Raw genomic sequence first — 22818 nt, 5'->3', positions numbered from 1 at the left:
GGTGACAATAGGTTATTTATTTCCACTAATTTATGAAAAACACACAACCTGTGTTTCAATGAGACACAGAGACTATGTTCTACAAAGCAAATGACCTGCCAGTAAAAAGGGTTCAAAACAACTTGAGCTTTTAGTTCATTTATTCTAGACAACTTCTTAATATTTAACCTGTAATTTAAACCTATGACAGCTAGCCATAACAAAACAATACCTGTCTGTGTCATGTTTAATCTAAAGACAAAATGTTGAAATATTATGACTGCTTTCTTAAATATAACAGGTATTTGGTCTATAAAAAGATGTTTATAAAGTTTTATGCACTGAATCTCTCTCATATAAAACAGTGTCAGCAGTTATTCTTGACATTTTCAGCATCTTCCACAATGAGTTTCAGGGTTCTGTCACTTTGAAGGGAGACTAGGAAGTTTTAGCTTGCTTTTAGCAACCCCTAGGGTCCGTTTTAGTGGAACCAAAAGCAAAACGTATCTCCTCGCTGTGCGTTTGTCTTTTTAACACCTTAATCTTACAGCTTAAATGTTTTCCCGGCCTTTATTAGTGTCTACAGAAGTGATTCATCACTAAACTAAACAAATCAACTGTGCTCATGATCTAAAACGTGCTGGAAGCTTACTGCAGCGCCAGGTATGTACGCTCAAACTTTTTCTAAGTCCAACAGACCGGACCAGCACTCTGAATTTGCAAATGTGGTATTCTGGCAACAGAAGGTGGTGGGGGTCTGAGTGACATTTCATTAACCCTGTAAAGGATCATTTTAGCACATAGTGGCTCCAGAAAATGATTTAAAGCTATAAAAACGCATTCCTTTAAAAATAAGAAAGACGGAGCTGGCCACTCCGACCCATTCCCCACTCAGACTGCTGCTATAAGCCGAGAAACTCCAACTTCTGAGATGGGCTTGCAGTAGAGCCGCTTCAACTCCATAGCAGCTTTTTCTTGCATGTGAGAGGTGGTTCTTTTCTAATTTCCCTGTTGTGACATCACAAATGGGGACTTTCTGAAATGAGCTGTTTCAAGCACATGATTCTAAAACCAAACACTGACAGAATACAGATAGATGGTTTTATTTCTCATTTGGAGTGTTTATAGAAAGTAGAGACCCATACGGCAGCACAAAAAGATGCAAAAGGTGCGTTTTGTGTAATATGTCCCTCTTAAAATACATTAGAAACCCTCAGATTGCACTGTTTTAAAAGCAGTGATGAGCCAACACTTTCTGCATGTTCAGTTATATAGCAACACTGTAAAATAGCTGAAAGCTTAAATGGTTCATCACTAAAAGATGCTTCTTCTAATGTTTTCAGAGCATCGTGTTCCAGCTTCACTAAAAGTTTCATGCATTTAAACTCTTCACAGATGTTTTAAATTAACCCTCTGAAGGCAGGCGTTGCAGATTTGCAACAGTTAAAACCTACCTTCCTGGTTACTTCACATACGTACTGCATGGGCATTTTTTAACTCAGAAGTACCCCTGAAGGACTTGGTTGTTCGTCCTTTTATCAAAACTTATTTTGAGCCTGAGAGGGTTAATAGGTATTTTTCAAAACTCCACTTTTCTGAAGCCAGATTACAGTTGTGTAGGTCATTAATGGACACTTAGCTCATAATTACTATGTTCCTAGCAGCACTTTAAGTTAGCATAATTGCGGTAGATGGCTACTGGCTAAATGACTTGCAGTTACTTGCAGGCTAATGGTTTACTCACCAGCGGCTATAGCTTAAAATAGACAGCTGTCATGTGTGGGGAAGCCACAATTGAAATAACGGCGTGCTCCTCGTTATCTGCTGGGGTTAATTCACCACACAGTAAGACATCATTAAAATGAAATGATAAAAGTATTAGGATTTTTCCTGTGACATGTGAAGGCACTAAAGCAAAATCTAAAAATGTCAATTCACGCAGAAAAACTGGGCTACAAATGTCCTTCTTCTGGAAAAATAATTAGTCTTGTTCAGTCTAATAGAACAAATTTTAATTAGCATTAATATAACTGCAGATCAGAGTTGCAACTGTATGGATGTTCAGGCAGTGTGCTTAACAAAAGAGGTCTTCCAGACAGGTTATTAGTAAAATAAAAGAAAAGTACACTCCCCTTCAAAGAGGCTAATTACAAGAGATTATGTAATAGTGTGGGGAATATTCTGAAATCTTTCCAAGTGTGTTTTTTATTGTAATCTGTTTTAAAGGGGCCGTATCATTGAAAATTAACTTTTAGGAGCTTTTAACCATGTGATATTGTTATTTTCTCATGAAAATAAAAAACAGTTTTTGTCTGCAATCATGCATTTTCCTGTCTCAGCTGCAACTTTTGTCTTTTAATTTGAAAATCCTGTAAAGTCCTAATGGAAATCTTTTCATCAGGCCCTGCTCCTCTCCCCAGAGGCTAGTTTCTGGTCTGAAACCTGTCTCCTCTGGCCAGCACAGGCTATGTGGCTCAGGCGACTGGCGTCATGCCACAGATTTGGTAGTCCAGTGGTTAGAGTGCTTTGCTGGACACCTTAACCACTGGACTACTATAGCCAATGCAACTAGCTCACCTAAGATGTTGTTGTAGACACGTTTAGTCAGAGTTTCGCAGAAACAAACCTTTTTTATCCAGGTATAAATTCAGCCTGATGAAAATAACTCTTATTTAAGACGAATGACATCTCAACGGTGCCAACGGTAATATTTTTTCATAAACCAAGCCTACGATGACGGAGAGGGACAGAAAGCTTTAGTGTGAAAAGTTCACCTTTGGTGGAGAAAGAAAGGGCCTGTTCCTACGCTAACATTACAGAGGAAGTGTTTCAAGTTCGATACAAGTGCACACATTAGAACACTTTGCAAAAAGAAAAGAAAAAAACGTGTAAAAATGCACTTTCCCTACATCAAGGCCTAGATGAGAAACACAATAAGACCTCTGTTCTCATACAGGATCAATGCTGAATAGCAACCTTTTAAACTGAAATATTTTATCATGGATCTAAAAATTGACTTAGTGACCTGCGGTGCTTTAAACCCTTAGCTGAAACCATGCAGTTATCTTTCAGGACCATGTTGGGGGGGGGGGGGGGGGGGGGGGGGTATAACGAAGCTCTTAATTCAAGGATCAATGAAGTGGATGAGGACTTAAATGACCTCATTCAGCACCTCAAGCTGCTTCTGTATTGACAAAGGCCAGCCCGGGTGATGGAAGCACAGAAAGCTGAAGAGGAAGTTGCTGCAAATCACCTTTCCTTCAATTAGGAGGAGAATCCAGGAAACAGATTAATAACGTTTGGAGATGGATCCGCTTTCTCGTAAAAGAAACATCCTTTTCAGAAATCATGCTGCTTTTAATGAGTTCCACATAAAAGGTGAATAATAATAATAGAAAAGTGAAGAAAAGCTCAAACATTGTTTAGCTTCCTGTCTGTTTCACCACCGTCAGCAGCACCAACTCCTCTGTCGGCACACGTCTGACTCCCGAGGATGGCTGCATGTTGCTATATAAAGGTAGCACCTTCTTTGTCTCTTTGACATGTTTGGCAAGCATCATAGAACACCTTTCTAATGCACCTGACAGAATGCTTCCCTTTGCAACTAAATCCACCTCAGCTGTTCCTACGGCTGCTCCCAAGGCAAGATGCTGCTGAAGTAAAAACCGTAATTAGTCACATGTTTTACTCTGAGCCGTGCATGCTTTTAAAATGACAAACACATCACTGCTGAGCTTTCTCCAACACCACGTAGAGCACCCTATTGCTTGGTTAAAAACTGTATTATCACAACAATTCTTTTTATGTTTTTGCTGATTTCCAGCAGCTAGTACGCCAGTTCGAAGATGGGCTTCCAGCACACAGGCAGGCTGAAGAATTTGAACGTTTCTCCTCTCCACGTGACCCATGTCGGGTCCTATTTCGGATCAGCGTGCAGCTCCGGCGCTTTACGGGAAGCTGATCGAGGCCTCTGTGTTCAGAGCTGTCTGAACTCCGAGACTCTCAATCAATTCTCTCCCTTCCTCTCGGTCTCCCCCTCTGTGTTTCTCATTTCTCACTCTACACAGAGACGGAGGTCATGTGTGGTCAAGAGTTGGGAACGGACAATCAGAAAGCAGCCGTATACCCAGAGCTGTTATCAGTGCAGCTCACATCTCGCCTCTTATGAAGGCTCCATATACTGTGGCCAAACTCCCTTTCTGTCTCTGTCTTTATCTCCCTTTTACAGTTATGAGGAGTAAAGCAGAAGAACCACTCCTCTCAGTAGCAAGTGCTAAAAAAGATTATTAAATTAAAACAATTTTGAAGTTTCAATTAATTTTTGATGCTCATTTGAAACAGATAAGTTCTCATTAAGAAGTTTTATGTCTTTTAGAATTAAAACTGTCTTCTTTTTTCCATTTGACGGTGACATAAAAGCTTTGACCAGTGGTAAATTATTGCAGACCATTAAGGCTTTACAGAGAAAGGAGTAGTCCAACAAAGACCAACGCTTCAGGGGCATTGGGACTTGCCAGAATGGGAATGGTCTCAGGCTCTTCACTGCAAATGCATCTGTAGCAAGGTGGTTTATTATCATGGTGCACCACTTCCATTTGGCATGGACGTTGAACCACGCTGGTCCCATTCCCCAGTTATGAGTCCATCACAGCATCAGTGCTGCTGAATCTTGGCACAATCTTAGTGAGTGGAGCCAGACCAGGGCCTGGAACGCCGTGCCATTATGGGTATCTGTGATAGGATCGTTGCGGAGATGTACTATTATGGTGCAGTGAGGGGTCCAGGTGGGCCGTGTGGGTGCAGAAGATAGCAGGGAGACATCCGTTAGATGGATACCAAAGCGTAGCAGCATGAACGCTGTGTCACCGAAGGATTTTTTTGCTCCAAATTTGCTGCAATTTCACTAAAACCTAAAAGGCTCCAGTTGGTTCTTGAGATTTAATCTAGTGAGAAATGTTGGTTTCAGTCAGACTGTGACCATAAATCCACACTTGTTTAACAGAATATGTGTAATTTTAGATCATTTTAAGCTGTTAGAGGGCAGATTTCTTAAAATAAATTGTATCTATGTTTTCTTGGGCCTCATTTGGGTTTTTCTGCTAATTATTTCATATTTAATCTATTTAAGTAAATTGGTGAAAACAGACTGAATTTCTGTTAGATGTAACTTATGGTGAAACCCATCGTTTCAGACTTCTGCCCTAAATCTTCGGAGGTGGCCGTCTTTCATCCATGACAGTCCAAAATTGCCCAGCCTACAGCAGGCTATACAGTGGAGCGCCAATAAGTTTCAGCTTTTATTACTGTGGAGAGGCCAGCTTATCTCACCACATACTGATGCTTTGTGAAAGTCTCCAGAGATCCCTTTGCAGTTCACTTACTCTAACATTTGCAAAAGTGTGTTTTAAACAGAATCATAATTTTGTAATTACACAAGGAATGGAGTAACTATAAAACAACAATGTCAGAAGGCTGGAGATGTGAAGTCCATTTTACATCCTGCTCATGTAGTCAGATGTACTCAGTTGTAACGGGGCACGATGCTACATGAACTATTTTTACTTATGGTGATGGTAAGGGCTCTTGTTCTTACCCTTAGTTTTGATGGTCGTGTCTTCTACCGTCTAAGGCAAAGCCTTTTATTTTGAGACATTATCTAGAATATGTCATTCATGCATTTATAACTTCATGTTTATATTATTGCAACCCCATTTTATCCTGGGTTAACCAGAGCTCCTTATCTCACATAGAACTAGTTCAAAATGCTGCAGGGTTTTTAACTGGTAAAAAAAAAAAACCTCTTTGACTATATTACCCAAAACCCTGGCTGACTACATTAATTGCTTGTCTCTTCTAGGATTTGATTTTAAGTTCTTTTGTTTGGTTTTAAATTTTTAAATGACCAAGTTACCTGTCTGACTTGATGAGGCCTCGTGTCCCTCTACGCTCACATTGCTTTCAGTTCCACAATCCTGGCTGAAGTTGAGGGGGACAGAGCTTTCTCAAAAGGATTTGGAGCAATTTAATGCTTCATATTAGACAATCTCAGAATCAGAAACTAGTTGAGTGGTGGGATTTTTAATTTAGCTGGAAGACCGGTTTTTATCCTTTGGCAATTATTTATGTGACGTGAAATTCATATGTTTTTATGTATAATTGTTTTTATAGGGTTCTTTTGTTTTGCACCGTCTGTAGAGCTCTTGTCTGGTGATAAGTTGTTTTTAAAAAGGCTTTAAAAATGTGGTTTGGTTTGGTGTTGTATGGTGTGGTTATGGTGTGGTATGGTATGGTATGGTATGGTATGGTATGGTATGGTATGGTATGGTATGGTATGGTGCTGTGTGGTGTGGAGTGGTGTGGTATAGAATGGTAGGGTATGGTATGGTTTGGTGTGGTATGATATGGTATGGTATGGTATGGTATGGTATGGTATGGTGCTGTGTGGTGTGGTATAGTATGGTAGGGTATGGTATGGTTTGGTTTGGTGTGGTATGGTATGGTATGGTATGGTATGTTATGTTATGGTAGGGTATGGTATGGTATGGTTTGGTATGGTATGGTATGGTATGGTATGGTATGGTATGGTATGGTGCTGTGTGGTGTGGTGTGTTATAGTATGGTATGGTATGGTGTGGTATGGTGCATTATGGTATGGTATGTTATGGTATTGTATGGTATGGTATGGTATGGTATGGTATGGTATGGTGTGGTGTGGTGTGGTATGTTATGGTATGGTATGGTATGGTATGGTGTGGTGTGGTGTGGTGTGGTATGGTATGGTGTGGTGTGGTGTGGTGTGGTGTGGTGTGGTATGGTATGGTATGGTATGGTATGGTATGGTATGGTGTGGTGTGGTGTGGTGTGGTGTGGTGTCGGACATTTACATGCATGGATCACACTACCCTTACACACACGTACCAATCAAACAAAAACTCCAAAAAGGGGTCAATGCTTTAATGTCAGCTTTTCTACTGAACAAATATCAACCTGGAGAATTTGACAGTGTTTTTGAACGTTGTCAGCATGTTTAACGGCTCACAACCTGCAGAGCCAGAACCAGAAAACCAAAATGTTCAGATAAAGTTTTAATCTGATTGTTGTTCTCGAGGCACGATGCATGTACCTCAATAGCCTTAGCAGATTAAGACATTTGTTTTTAATAATTGAAAAGGGAAAGTGAACAATCAGTAGTTTTTCGAATTCACAGTAAAACATGAGAAATCAGAAACCTACCTCTACTTCCATGAAGTTAGTTTTAAAAATCAAACTTTAGGAAGTAAATAAATCACTCTTCAGTAACTTATCTCTGCTTCTCTTTTCTCCCAACTGTCATTTAAAACTTTCCCTTTTTAAAAGTCGTTTCTCCCTCTTCCTTCGTTGCTATGGTAACTCACACAATCTATCCTTCCCTGTCTCTCTGGTGCACCCCCTCTTTCCCCTATCTCTCCCCTTCTCTCTGGTGGCTGGTTGCTATGGAAACAGACTTATTTAAAAGAAGAGCAAAGAAATTATCTTTTTCTCTCGCTCTCCCCTGCATGTTTTTGCTTCCCTTCCTTTATTTTCCCACTCACCCCATTGTGCCCGCCTCACTCCTTCGCCCTCCGATGCCTTGCCTCAATCACAAGCAAACAGGCCCACTCTTTCATTTTCATTTGGCCTTCGCTGCTTATCATGGATTCACACACACACACACACACACACACACACACACACACACACACACACACACACACACACACACACACACACAAAGCCTCACTGTATGCTTTGAGTTTTTTATTGGAAAACATTTCGACATCTCACAGCACAGCACAAACACCTTTTACTTTTTTTTTTCACTTCCGGTCAACAACAAGATGGCACCTGTGCTTGGCTTAGCCGCGGTCACCGGCCACTTTTTCAAACTTTTCTCCACTAACCTCCTCTTTTCCACCTTGCTCCTGTCTGCGATCCTCTTCAGTAGTGTTCCTGCTACCATCTCCTATGATCGCCAGACTCTTTTGTCCTTCTGTTCGTTCACGATCGCCCAAGAATGCACCGAGGACGTACCTTCCTGTTTGTTTACCTGATCGGCGTGCTGGCCCGGAGCCAAATGATTCCTACCAGGACGCCTCCAGCGATATTTATCCGGTCCCGGGAAAACGTTGGAGGAAAAGAGGTAAATGAGCAGGAATCCAGGTGAGAATAAGACTTCTCTTAAAGCGTGGTTTATCTAGTAAACATTGGTGTGATCTTCTAGCTTCTTGTCCTTTGTTTGCCGACCTGAGCACCACTTCCGCATTCCCGCCAGGCCGCGTTGCGATGCAGTTTCTCCATACTAGTTTTTTAAGGTCTGTTTATCCAAACTCTTCAGTGGCTTCTTCCCGTTCCCTCCATGAGTGGTTTTTATAAACACCGTGGATCTAACCCTACTAATTTACGTCCATTAACTCCAGCTGTTTCTGTAGTTTCTGATTCCTCCACCTCACTCAGCATGGCTCTATTAAACACCCGCTATGTTAACAATAAGTCCTTCCTGCTTTAACAATCTAATTCTCTCTAAAAACCTGGATTTTCTGTTTCTGACTGAAGTTTGGCAGCAAACATCTGATTATTCTGGTCTGATTGAACTCTGCCCGAGTGGTTATTCTTTTCTTAGCCAGTCCCGGGGTTCTGGTCGTGGTGGAGGCCTAGCTGTTGTTTTCAGAGACCATCTTCCATGTACAGTAGCTCTACAACCTCTGGTCACTTTGCTTCCTTCGAACTGCAGCTGATTAAAGTTGGGCGTAAGGACTGGTTCTACTGTGCTGTGGTTTATCGTCCACCTGGTCCAAACAGTTCTTTCCTTCAGGAGTTTAGTGACTTTCTATCCTCCACTGTGAAGCTGTCCAGACTGGTGATTGTTGGCGACTTTGACATCCACGTTGATGATCCCTCGGACCACTTTGCCATGAATTTCTCCAGCCTTATGGACTCCTTCAGCTTTACCCAGCATGTTTCTGGACCCACACACACCAGGGGGGACACTCTAGACCTTGCTTTTACCCTGAATCTAAATGCTGACGGTGTTTGTCCTGAGGACGTTTATATTTCATATCACCATTGCATTTTCTTTAACTTGTCAGTTTCTGCGTCCCCACCTCCTGCTCGCTGTCTGGTTGATTTCCCATGAACTTTTTAGAAATGCACTAGATGACTGTCAGAGAGCAGTCAGGAATTCTAGAAGTAAATACTTTGCCAACATTGTTACTACCCATTCTGGGAACCAGAGGGTTTTATATAAAACCCTAAATGCAGTTTTGTCAACTGATAACTCTTCTACGGTAGCAATCACAGATGATCTCTGCTCCCAATTTTTAAGTTTTTTCCTAGACAAAGTCTCCAATATTAGGACTCTAATCATTTCCCCTGGAGATGTTCTGCTACCCGTATCTGTTTGTACCGGATGCTTTGACCATTTCGAGCCGATCACACTGCCTGCCCTGGAGAGATTAATATCTTCCATGAAGCCATCAGGATGTCCCGATGACATTGTACCAGCCAGACTCTTCCGGGAGGTTCTTCCAGTGGTAGCCCCTTATGTGCTCAACATTATTAACTCCAGCCTTGTTTCGGGAACTATACCCTCCTTTTTTAAACATGCTGTGCTTCAATCACTATTGAAAAAATCTGGCCTAGACCCAACTGTCCTTGGGAACTTTCGCCCCATGTCAAAGCTCCCCTTCTTGTCAAAAGTGTTGGAAAAGGCTTTTTATAATCAAATTATGCCCCATCTGAACAATTTTGGGGTCTTGGATAAATTTCAGTCTGGTTTTAGACAATATCACAGCACAGAATCTGCTCACATCAGGGTTTTTAATGATATTATGTTATCCACTGATTCCGGTTCCCATGTTGCCCTGGTGATGTTGGACCTCTCAGCTGCATTTGACACAGTTGACCATGACATTTTATTGTCCCGCCTTGAGAATTTGGTCGGCATAAAGGGATCTGCGCTTGACTGGTTCTGCTCCTACTTTGACAACAGGTCTATTAGAGTTAGGATGGATGACAGTTCATCTCCCTCTGCTGCTCTTCCTTGGGACGTGCCACAGGGGTCTATCCTCGGCCCCCTTTTATTTAGCATTTATATTCTTCCACTGGGACTAATCTTCAGGAATTTCAACATTAGCTTTCATTTTTATGTGGACAACTGCCAGATTTATGTTCCCTTGAAGACTTTTACCTCCATCCAGCCACTCCTTGATTGCCTGGGTGAGGTTAAAGACTGGCTGGCAGCAAATTTTCTGCTGCTGAATGATTTTAAGACCGAGTTAATTGTTTTTACTCCTAATGGCTCGTCTTCCTCTGCTCCTGATTTTTCTGCTCTTCCTTTTAAAAGTAGTCAAACAATTGTTAATCTTGGAATTAAAATGGATGTGGCTCTAAAAATGGACCCTCGTGTTAATCACATGGTTAAAACATGTTTTTATCAGCTGAGAAGTCTTTTCAAACTAAAACCCATTCTGAATCGGCGCCACCTCGAGACAACCATTCACGCTTTCATCACCTCAAGGTTGGACTACTCCAATGCAATTCTGTTTGGCATTTCAAAAGCCGCATTATCTCGCCTTCAACTGATACAGAATGCGACAGCAAGGTTTCTGACTAATACGGGCCATCGGCAGCCCATCACTCCAATTTTAGCAAGACTTCACTTGCTTACTGTGCACTATCGTATGCGTTTAAAAATTGTATTGTTTGTTTTTAAGGCGTTGAATGGCTTAGCACCAACTTACATATCTGAGTTACTCACTCCTTATCTCCGTTCAGGTGACCTACACCTACTACAGATTCCCTGTCTACGCTGCAAAACCTGTGGTGAATGAGCTTTTTCTGTCTGCGCTCCGAAACTCTGGAATGATCTCCCACTGAATATCAGACTCTCCCCCTCCATTGCGGTTTTTAAGTCTTGCTTAAAGGTTTACTTTTATTCCCTTGCTTTTACTGCCTAGCTATTTTATCTAGGTTTATTTACACTATTCTTTTACCGATTTTATTTTTTAGAAAACCCATCTCCACGTCCATCTGCTGCACCTAAATGATCTTCTGACATCCTTTAACTCTGCAGTCAGAGATGCGAGGGTTGCCTATTTCTCCAACCTGGTGTCCCAGAGCAAAGGGAACCCCAAGGTGCTGTTTAACACCATCAGCAGCATTGTCTCTCGTGCCTCTCCTACAGCCTCCATCCACTCTGTTGCAGACTGTGAGAACTTTCTGTCTTTCTTTGTGGACAAAGTCAATAAGGTTAGATCTAGCATCTCTCCCTCAGCCTCATCGCTGCCTCTCCGGACTCCAACCAGGCCCTTCATCCTAGATAGCTTTGCTCCTGTTTCTTTGCCTGAGTTAACCAAACTAGTTAACTCTATGAAGACCTCTGCATGCCCCCTTGACATCTTACCCTCATCTTTGTTTAAAAGTTCTTTTCAGTCCATCGGTCCCAGCGTGCTCTCTATAATTAATGCTTCTCTGGTTTCTGGTCACGTCCCTGCTTACTTTAAGAATGCTGTAATCCACCCGCTTCTTACAAACCGAGTCTTGACCCCTCTCTCCATAGCAGCTTCAGACCCTTATCTAAACTCATCTCCAAGATCTTGGAAAAGGTTGTGGCTAAACAATTCACAGCTGCTCTTGATGAACATAACATCTATGATAGCTTCTAGTCAGGTTTTTGTAGAGCTCATTCTACTGAAACAGCTCTTCTTAGGGTTTCTAATGTCCTTCCGACTCACAGTGATGCAGGGGACTGTTCTGTTCTGGTCCTGTTGGATCTGACTGCAGCCTTTGACACTGTTGACCATCACCTGCTACTGGAGAGGCTCAGAGACTGGGTAGGCCTATCAGAATCTGCTTACCATTGGTGTCCCACAAGGTTCTGTGCTGCGGCCTCTGCTCTTCCTCCTCTATCTGCTTCCTCTTCAGCACATCCTGAGCTCATTCAAAGGAATCTCCTACCATCTTTATGCAGATGACATCCAACTGTACATCTCCTTGTAGCCTCTACCAGCCTCATAGTTTAATCTGATTGGTAATTTTCAGAATCTCCAACTGAATAGCAACAGTGCTGATTCTAGTGTGTAGTAATCTCTACATCTCCTTTAAGCCCCATGAGATGTCTAAGCTGCAGCTGTTACACACCTGCTTAGACTCTATCAAAGCCTGGATGGCTGGGAGCTTTCTACAGCTGAATGAAGATAAGACTGAGATCCTCATCTGTGCCCCAGACAAGCTGGTTCCCAAAGTAAGAGACTTTCTTGGTCAGCTTGATTCTCACACCAAACCTTCCATCAGGAATCTTGGTGTGACCTTTGACCCAGCTCTCACCATGGATTTTCATTAGTTCTCTTGTTCGCTCTTCCTTCTTCCATCTCAGGAACATTGCTAAACTGAGTCCCATTCTGTCCCGCTCTGAACTTGAGACAGTTATCCACACCTTCATCTCCTCACGCTTAGACTACTGTAACTCTCTTTTCACGTGTCTGAGCAAAACCTCCCTGAACCGTCTACAGGTGGTTCAGAATGCCTGTGCTCGGCTTCTGACCAAGTCCTCCAAACACACCCACATCACCCCGCTTCTCCTCCAGCTTCACTGGCTGCCAGTCAACTTCAGGGTTCATTTCAAGATCCTGGTTCTGGTCTATAGGGCCTTACATGGACAAGCACCATCTTACATTGGTGATCTTCTTAGTCCCTACACCCCCAGCAGGTCCCTGAAGTCCAGTGAACAAAGCCTACTGGTTGTGCAGTGCACCAGGCTAAATACCAAAGGTGACAGATCATTTGCTGCTGTGGCCCCCAGACTCTGGAACTCTCTCCCCCTGAGCCTGAGATCAGTGGACTCAGTGGTCTCCTTTAAAAAGCAGCTGAAGACTCACTTGTTCAAGCTGGCTTTTGTATGACCTTCTTCACCACTCTCTCTTTATTCTGCTCTCCCCACCTATTCCACCTTCCTCAGGATCCACTAATTTCCCTTTTTCCTATTAACTCTCTCTCTTTCTTAACATTTTTTAATCACAATTGTCTATTTTTTGCTCATTTTAAATATATTTTTAACCATTTTCTAAATTCTTTTTTTATTTTTACATGTTTTGTTTACCTTCTTCTTCTTCTTCTTCTTCTTCTTCTTCTTCTTCTTCTTCTTCTTCTTCTTCTTCTTCTTCTTCTTCTTCTTCTTCTTCTTCTTCTTCGTGCCGGTAACAAAATTAGCCATGACAGAATTTCAATTAGCTGCTGGAGTTTGCGGGCCCTTGTTGACTCACTGTCACACTGTCATGGCTGAACAGTCATGTTAATATTATTAGTAACACCTGTATTTCCCCCTAATGTGACAAGTTAATATATTTGCTGCATAGAAAGCCCAGTGCAAACAGCTGTGTCAACTCACGTCTGGAAAAATAGAGTCACACACTAAAACAATAGTCTAAATTTAATCTCCTTTCCCAGAACGATAACAAATTCCACCCTGACATATTCTTCACCTTCGACACCATTGCTTCAGTTGCCGCCACGAGGACGTGAGACGAGCAGCGTGACGTCACCAGGCACCTCTGCTACCACCACTGGGAGCTGTTCGCTTATCTCCTTTGCACCCGAGCGTAACAGACTTCACCGAGGGGAGATAGTGTCACCCCCTCCTTCTCCTCTTGCACACCCATAATGGTACCTCATGCAACCCGGCTCTCGCCTCACTCTCCTCCGCCTCATCAGGCCTCAGTGAGTCAAGAGGAGCCTGGGTGTTATCAGTTCCTGATAGTTATCGACTTACATTAAAAACATAAGAGCGTGGAGAGGAGGACAGACAGATAGAGGGAGGATAGAAACACAAACAGAGTGGGTGGTGATGGATCTCAGCTTTCATCATCTGTAATCATGTTGTCCATCACCATCTTTAAACTGCTGCTGCTTCTTTTTTATCACCATTTCAAATCCACCAAAAGAACCGATTAACGGGATAGAAGGATGTTCTGAGACTTCAAAAATGAAGAAATAATAAGACAGGAAAAAGAGCTGTTGCGCCCACGCAACTAAATCATTTGGTTACACAAATCTGGCTTCTGATAAGGGAATTAAGTTGGGAAATAACAAAAGTGGAGCCAGTGGATGTTGAATGTGTTGAAAATTAGAATTAAGGAAAAAAATTAAATATCACAAAATATTTAAATGTTTGCTGTTGGCAGAAGCATTAAATGGTGTGTGACAGTTTAAACTTCACAGGTAACTCCACCAGCCTGGAACTCTGCTCTCTCGGTTACCATGGTGACCAACTCTATTGATAATCTGTTAGGAAACAGATATTCTCCAGGCACATCATTCACTCACGCAAACATCTGCTATCAAACAATCAGACCATAATTCCACATTTGTTGTTTTATAATCATTCTGGTTCATTTTGTCTAAAATGTAAAGATAAAATTTGGAAGTAAGATTTAAAAAAATCCCTAAATTATCATGGATAGAGCTGACCAAACCACTTAAGGCTATGCAATTAATTATTTTTTTGTCTTTAAAGTGACAAAGTGTATTTTCTCTAGCGATGGGGGGGGGCAGTGCTTACCTAAGTCACTGCAAACAAGCTGTGTTTTTGTGACCGTACCAACGGATGGCCATTAGGGTCAAAAATCCCTGGGAGAGCAACCTCCAGCAAAATCATTCTCACATCAGACTCCCTTTCATCACTGGCAACGAGCAAAGAGGTAAATGTGTAAAACAATAACGGTTATGAATGGCAAAAGTTTTGCAACCGTTTTTTACAGATCAGTAAATGTGTTTTGTCCTCTCAGGCTCCCGTAGAAGGAGTCTAATATGGTGTCATTTTGATGGATATTTCCAGAGATTAACGGTTAAAAACAACACATTTGTTACTTTAAGACCATGTTAAATAAAACAATTTTATTTATTTTGGTTCATTTTTGGGAAGGTGTTTCAAAATGGATTTGTTCAGGTTTAAAGTCTTTATTATTGATAAAAAGCAATTGATTTACACTCTTGATGTAGAAGTCAAGATGAATTCAAGCTGGCATTAAAGTGACAGTGTGGATTTTTCCTGGTGATAGGGGGCAATAGATACTTCAATTTTTGCAAGTAAGCTGTATTTTTGTCGTGGAGTAAGACCTTACCGATGGATCCCCATTAGGGTCAAAAAGCCCTGGGAAGTGCAAACTTCAGCAAAATGACAAGTACATCAGACTCCCTTTCATCAGTGACAGTGAGTAAAGAAATAAATGTGTAACACAATGTTTATGAATGGTGAAAGTTTTATAACTGTTGCATTTTGTCCTCAAGGGCTCCGTAGAAGGAAACATGGCATCTAATATGGTGTCGTCCTGAGACTTGGACCCACTCCCATGTATTTTAGACCTGATATTTATGATTAAAAGTCGCAAATATTTTTCAACAACTGGGCATCATTTCATTCATTTTCAACAAAATTTTGACAGATATTTCCAGAGATTAACGATCAAAACTACACATTGTCCCTTTAAAGTCCTGCAGCTAATTCTGACTGAAACGGAAAATGTTTTTATGCAGATGTTTATCATTATGGAGTTTTTTGCTTTAACTGTTGGGTCAAATTAGGAAAAAGCTTTCATTTTGTTTGGGTTTTTTGCACGTGCAACACAAATGGTTTAGATATTCTCAGGTTTCATAGCGAGAGAAGTACAAGGCTTAGGGGTCTTAAAAAGTGATTTAGTGAAAGCGTCGAGTCTTATACCTATCCCCTGTAGTCAGGTAAAAAATGTAAATGTAAAATGTGAATAATCTGTCAGTTAAGCACTCACAATAATCTCTAACTGTTCCATTGATTGTGTGGGAAATGGCATTACACTGTTATGTAAGGTACACAAACACACACACACACACACACACACACACACACACACAGCCAGCAGTGTTGTGCATAATCCCGAGCTAAGACAAGAGGGAAAATCTTGCGATAGTGATCTTGTAATGGATCAGATTGATTTAATTCACCGCGCCGGACACTTTCTCATTCTTATTCCTCAAGACGTCTCTGAATGGATTTTATGTGGGAGGCCCATTCAATTGTTCTCTCTCACCTCCACACGAGTGTCTCAGACAGCGGGCGAGAGAAAACACGGGCAGACAAAGAAACAGAGACACGGAGAGAAGCAGGAGCACTAACTACCTCCACACTCAGCCGTTATCATCTCACAGCCCTTCTCGTAAACAAAGGGGAGGCACTTTTATGCTTTTGGTGCTTTTATGCTTGATGTCTGCATTTCTTTGAAAGCTTCTCCTTGGAGAGGGTGGCCAGTTTGGTTTCTCATATTCCCTTCCAAAAAGCTGAGAAGGGTTACTTCCAGCCTTTTATCACTTTTATTGAATACTCATGCAGAGAAAGGAGACCCATTTTATTTATCCTTGGAGGGCCGAGGACTCGGGTTGAGGGCTGTGCTTTGTGCAGAGCCGTGTGCTTCGAGCGGCAGTGAAATTTTCTGGAAATGCCTTGAAAACCAGCAGCCCTGCTCTCCCTGGACAGCCCCATCTATAATAGGACTGGCTGTTTCCCTCGCCTCCCTTGCTGCAGCCTCTCCAAACATAAATCTCTGCTCCCCAGCTTTGCTCTTCTACTCCTTCACTCCCGTTGGCTCATATATTTACCTCACAACTTCCTTTTGTCTTTTTCAGCTCCCCTGACATCACTGTCCTATCCTTCAGGCTCTCTTCGCTTTTCTCTCTGTCTTTTTGCATATTTCACGTTCCTGTCCTGCTTTCTTCTCCTTTTTTGATCCTTTTAGTCCTTCTCGTTGTCTTTCTGACCATATTTGGACTCGTTCCCATGTCTTGCTGTCTTCAGATCGTTTAAAGTTTGTTTTCTTCCCCTCTGTGTTTGTTTCCATCCTTTCACCCAAACTTACCCTTCCAAAATCCTGTTTTTTCTTTCTCTAGTCTCACTTCTTCTTTTGTTTCAGATCGTTCACTCTAACCACACACTCTTCTTCTTCCTCTTGATTGAATTTCACGCCATCCTGTCTTCAGATCATGTCCCATCACCCCCTTTTCTCTCCGTCTGTCCAACTCCTCCTCATCCCCCCAAGTCCACTGCTCCACTCTCGTTCTGGCAGACATATCAACCTGACTGACAGATGTCAGTCCTAATACCGATCCGTGCTCTCTCTTCAGATCTGCATACTCCACAATCCTCCCCTTCCTGGTTGTGCAGAAGTGGAAAACGATGGATTCGTCACCATCGGATCAGATTACTAGATTAACAGCAGCAGGTAATTGTGGTGCTTATTTCATTTATTATCTTAATTGCTGTTTCTTGTCACCTCATATCACGCTTCTCCATTCATAAGGATATCAGATCTGTCAGGTACTGGAGGGCTTTGAGATGAGACAAAACACACACACACACACATCCCCCCCACTCGCGTGTCGTTATGTCTGAGCCCCCGCTTGGCTTTAAAACATGAAGTGTCACGCTATTTTTAATGGTTTTCTTTTGAGAAGACAGTGTTCCTCTACCGAAGAAGTATTTTTTAACATCCAATTAGTGAAACCGAGGCAGCCAACCCGGTGTTTTTTGCTTTTATGGCGCGGTAAGTACAGCCAGGCACTAATGGCCGAGGTTTGGGGTTTGATTTATTCTAAAGTCGCCTGAGCAAGAAATACTCATCAGTGCTGAAGCTCCCCAAAGAGAGGAATATATTAGTTTTCTATATTGTAGTAATAGTAAAAACACTGTTTTCTTGCATATTTTTACCATCTGTTGATCAGCTACTGATTCAACCTCTTTTGTGACATTTTAAAAGAAATTTAAAGGAAATTTGATTTTTTATTTCTTCATTTTTGTTTGTTTTTGGACCATTTAGGCCGATTAGCATTACAGAGGATGCAATGGGAGTGGTACAGCGCTTCAGATGATGGAAGCCAATATGACTTATGCAGCAGTTATAATAAATATAAGCCACCTTCATCGTAGACTTCCTTAAGAACTAGTCATCATGAGGTTTTAAGGTACAATATGTAAGAATTCTACAGTGAAATCATCACAAAACAGTCTGATATCTCAATCACTAAAACTAAAGAGAGACAAAGTCTTTGTTTTACAATCTGTTAGCCTGCAAAGTTGCGAGTCTGCGCCAAGCTAACAATGCAGTGTCATTCGACACCAGCTGGCCAAGAGCTCCATGTTTGTTTAAAAAACTGAAGCCAGTAAACAGGAGCGACCCAGAAGCCTAAGAAGCCATGGCATCTTTTCGTTTTACTCTAATGTCAGATAAAGAAGGCTAGAGGCTAACATTGAGCTAACAATGCTAACGGTGAATTAGAAACAAAAAATAGGCTCTAAAAGAAGCTCAAGCTGGTATTTCAATTGCCTACAACTGGATATTAAAGTGAAATGACTTCTCAACTTACTGTGTGTGACTCGTCTTCACTCGTCATCTAGAAACTTCTGGTGCTGACCCGTAACGGGCAACAGCCACAAAACTGATGGAACGGCAGTGAGAAAGTCACGTTCTGCTTAGAAAAATGGGCTGCAGTTACCTAATACGACCACAGGGTGTCATCCTTATGGCATTCTTCCATTTTCAACTTCTATCTGGCATTTATGCCAGCTTCTCTTCAGAATGCAAACATTTAAATGTATTGTCATTTCACAATAAAAGCTTTGATTTCCTGAGATGAGCTTATTTTCATTTATTTTGTATTTACTCCTATATATGTTCAGCTTCAGATGTTATAGACCTGAATAATTTCAGAAAATAAATAAGCAAAAAAAATTACCAATACTTTTATTTACTGTTTCTGTGTTGCTTGTTCCATTGATGCATAATCCTAACAAGAGAAGCCTTGTAGTGAAGGTGACTGACCAGGCTTCCCAACAAACTAGTTTCCTATGACAAATCAATAATAAACCACACAAATGTCCTAACTTTAGTCAAAAAATGTGCCAATCTCAGGTCATGGCATCCAGATGCATGAGGATTAGTAAAGTTTTCTGTCACAATTGTGGATATCTATGAGTTAGTTGATCTGTTTCCTGTATTTCCAGTTGTGTTGACATTGTTTCATTGTTTTCAAAGTTTTTTAGTCATCATTCCCTCTGTTCTGGTGATCCTTGTCCTTACACACCTGCACCTCATCTGTTCACCAGCTCACCTGCTCTTCATCCGCTCCTGATTCTTGTTCTCTTTCTCTTCCTGTCAGATCCTCTCATTTTCCTGCCTCGGTGATCATTTTAATTCAGTTTTCTTCTGCCTTTGAGTCCTGACCCCAATCACCTGTGGATCAGCTGTTGTATCTGAAAGCCTGAATCTCTGTAATGCAGACAGAGTGTGATTAAATGTTTTGTTCCTAAATATTACAACCTCCACCTGTAAAGTATGCTTCTCTGATCTTTATGAGCGGTAAATACCAAACACTGAACTACTTAATGCTGAAGTGTTTTTGTGGTTTATTGATTCAGATGAATCACATGAATATCTGAGGGTTTAGCAGAAACAGTCCTTTTAATAATTAGTCATAAAAGGAAATATCAGCAACACGGAGGTCTGTAAAGATATTAGATCACACGTTTTAGATGAGAGGTGAATCGTTTCAGAAATAAAGCTCTTATACTACTTGAGAGGTCTTCAATGGATCTCTGGAAGCCCCTGAAGCCCAATTTGGGTGTAAATCTTTTGCAAATATAAACCATCAAACACTGAAGGTCCAGCTGGGTTGGTGCTGAAGCCTCTTTCTCTGATTTAACTTCCTGAGCTCTCCTGATCTGCCTCTGTTTACCCTCAAACATCCTCTCTTGTCAACAGATTAGGACTGAGCCCCGCTGTCTCTTCCTTTCTTCATCTCTCTTTGCCTCCATCTCTCCGTCTTTTGGCCTGTCTCTTTACATCTGAGCCTCTCCTCTCTTCTGGTGACAGAAGAAGGAGAAAAAAGGAGGGAGGAGGGAGAAAATCAAGTGTGGGAAAGACGTGGAGACTGGACAGGTGCTTGCTGGGCAGGAATTTGCTTTACTTGCAGTGCTTGCGCGATCAGCCAGCAAAAAGGTTGGGCTCAAGCGAAATTGCTCTTTACAAATGGACTCTGAGAGAGCAGCCTCTTTGCCTGTGACAAGACTGGCGCTGGCAGCCCAGTGGCAGCGTCAGGCAAACATACTGGGCTGAGTGGTGATTACAGACGCGTGGTCAACCACATGGAGATGTATTTGGTTTGTGTGAGGAAGCCAGGGACAACCGCCGGCCCGAACTGTAAATCAGATGGCTCAGACGGCCTCTGTCTGAGCCGTGGGCAGAGCGGAGCAGGCAGCAGACACCTGGAAGAGTCCAAACAGGCAAAACACACATTAGGCTGCAGCTGCTGCATGTAGGGGACGGATTCACGCTGATCACATTTACAGGCTTACACCGGCTCAGCAGGAGACACCGATGCTCGCCTCCTTTCTCTTTCTCTGCTCCGCGCCGTCTTTGTTCTGTTGTTTTGGTTTGATTCTGCTCAGTTAAGGTCCAGATTTCCTTAATTTTCTCATTTCTGTTCCACTTCATCACGTTCCCTTTGTTTCTGCTGGTGTTTCATCCCGTTTTATTTATTTTTTGACATCTGACATTGATCTTCTCTCCCTTGTTTTGATGCCCGACCTGATTTCGACATCAAGTCCGTCTGAGTAAAATACATCTTTCATCTCTGTTCTCCGAAATCCAGATTACAGCCAACACTTCTGGCCTCATTCACACTACTTCTGGAATTCACACATCTGTATTATGGTGTAGGATGATCTACTCTGGTGCATTTTTCTCCAATCTGAAGTTTCAGATGTCCTGGGTTTTCCATTGTGGGAACGTAAAATCCTTCTTTGTCCATCACATTCCTCTCATGTGGTTGGGTCTGCTCCAGCCTGGAAGCTCCTCTGACCATCTGTCAAGGCAGATCATCTTCTGTGGTTCATCACACCAGTGGCCCGCGGGACCCAGGTGATGGTGTACACACACACAAACACACACCTGTACGCCGTAGCCACGATAATGTTGAACTGTTCACATCAGGCCACTTCAATAAATCACCTCTGTCTTTGGAGACATGACTGCCCTCAGACCCAAACACACACTGCTGGCCTGTGTGTGTGTGTGTGTGTGTGTGTGTGTGTGTGTGTGTGTGTGTGTGTGTGTGAGAGAGAGAGAGAGAGAGAGTGAGTGGTGGAGACACAGAGGGAGATCTATCAAGGTGATCAATAAATAGGGACATTAATATTAGTAATGGGACTCTTCTCCAGTCCAGTGAATGTGTCTCTGATTTGTTTTCTCGGCACCTGAACGTTTGCACGCTCGCGCGCACGTGCACGCGAGACTCTACCTGCATAAAAAAACAGCATTCCTGTTTCTTAAACACACACGCGCGCGCGCACGCACACACACACAGGCAGTTGCGCGCCTTCAGTCACAGTGTGTGTGTGTGTGTGTGTGTGTGTGTGTGGCTCATATGCCTAGAGACCAGACTGAGCATCAGATCCTCGCCTCATCAATCATCCCACGGCTGACAGGTTATGCGCAAAGTGTCTCTGGCTGTGTGTGTGTGTGTGTGTGTGTGTGTGTGTGTGTGTGTGTGTGTGTGTGTGTGTGTGTGTGTGTGTGTGTGTGTGTGTGTGTGTGTGTGTGTGTGTGTTTGCGAGTGTGCGCGCGCCTGCGTTGACCCACACTTGTTCCAACCAAATTTGGCCATTCATGCGTTTTAAAGGTCACGTCAACCCAATGTCGTGCGCAGATGCTCCACATCTCACCCAAGAACGCGTAACTGAAGTGAAATGAAAACGGCGCGTGCGGACCGTTCGGGACTGGAATTGGACCCAGAACCCCCCACGGTTTCCCCCATCTGTGTGGTGGAAGACGCAACTCCATGTTTTCACGCACGGAACCCTGCGCGTGGAGCGAATGTGAGACATAAACAGGCAAAGCGCACCAACACCAAACAGATAAGGAACCAAACTTTACGCAGCTGTTTGGGTTTTGACCAGTTCTGGTTCTTGACTCACCTTGGTTCAAAGCGACTGTCAAAGTTAGGATCCACAAGGCTGACATGGTTCAGATTCCTCCCCTCGGCTCGGTTCCTCTAAAAGACACCATCAATTCCTCCCGAGCGGCTGAATTCAGCTGGAATCTTCTCTGAGTCATGAGAGTCAAAGGAGACACATTAGGAGGGGGAAAATCCCAGGCGTCTCTCTCTTTCTCCTTCCTCTTCTCTTCTTCTTTCTCTGACAACTTCCTTTCTTTCCCGTGCGTCAAATAAATGTCTCCACTTTTTCCCACCCCTCAGTCTGCGTTCATTATCCTCTCTGCGCTCTAGACTGTATTCCCATTTAAACAGTTCAGAATTCCTCTCTCTCCCTCTCCCCTCTCACAATCAGTGGCACACATCCCCTCTCATGTTGTACCAGCACCTCCTCGCCTCTCCTCTCCAGATCTCAATGGACGCTCCACAGAGGGAGGAGAGCGCTGCAGCGGCCGACAGAGAAACTGCGCTCTAAGACATGAACCGGGGTGCATACTGGTTTATCAGGCTGGAGTTCAGTGGTTCCACTCTGTCAGCCATCCGTGTTGATCTGTAAAGGTTAAAGGTCATTCCTCTGCATCACAAACGTTTATAAAAATCTAACAAATGTAACGAACTTTTAATACAGGATCAGATTTCTCAGATTTGTTTTTATCTATAAAATGATAAAGTGATGCAGTTTTCACAAGTTAGTCTTTTAAAATAAATAAAATACTTTAAATAATATTATTTTCTATATTTTTCTCAGAAACATTCCGAATCTATTATTGTTGTTGTTGTTATTATTATTATTATTATTATTATTATTATTAT

At 42.4% G+C, this 22818-nt stretch overlaps 1 protein-coding gene across 4 annotated transcripts in view; it reads right to left on the bottom strand.

Annotated features, from left to right (window-relative positions):
• The window catches only part of kirrel1b (kirre like nephrin family adhesion molecule 1b), a 114489-nt gene extending 92237 nt beyond the window's left edge, over nt 1-22252 (bottom strand). For all 4 annotated transcript variants that reach the window (XM_054743047.2, XM_054743056.2, XM_054743064.2 and 1 more), the window contains exon 1: nt 21989-22252. In XM_054743047.2, coding sequence (XP_054599022.1) covers nt 21989-22034 — 46 coding nt within the window. In that variant the 5' untranslated portion in view covers nt 22035-22252. The remainder of the gene's footprint in view (nt 1-21988) is intronic.
• Nucleotides 22253-22818: the final 566 nt, after the last annotated feature.

This window comes from Nothobranchius furzeri, chromosome 11 (assembly GCF_043380555.1).
Source record: "Nothobranchius furzeri strain GRZ-AD chromosome 11, NfurGRZ-RIMD1, whole genome shotgun sequence".
NCBI lineage: Eukaryota > Metazoa > Chordata > Actinopteri > Cyprinodontiformes > Nothobranchiidae > Nothobranchius > Nothobranchius furzeri.
Note: the sequence above shows the minus strand (reverse complement) of the source record. Positions and strands in the feature narration are given on the sequence as shown.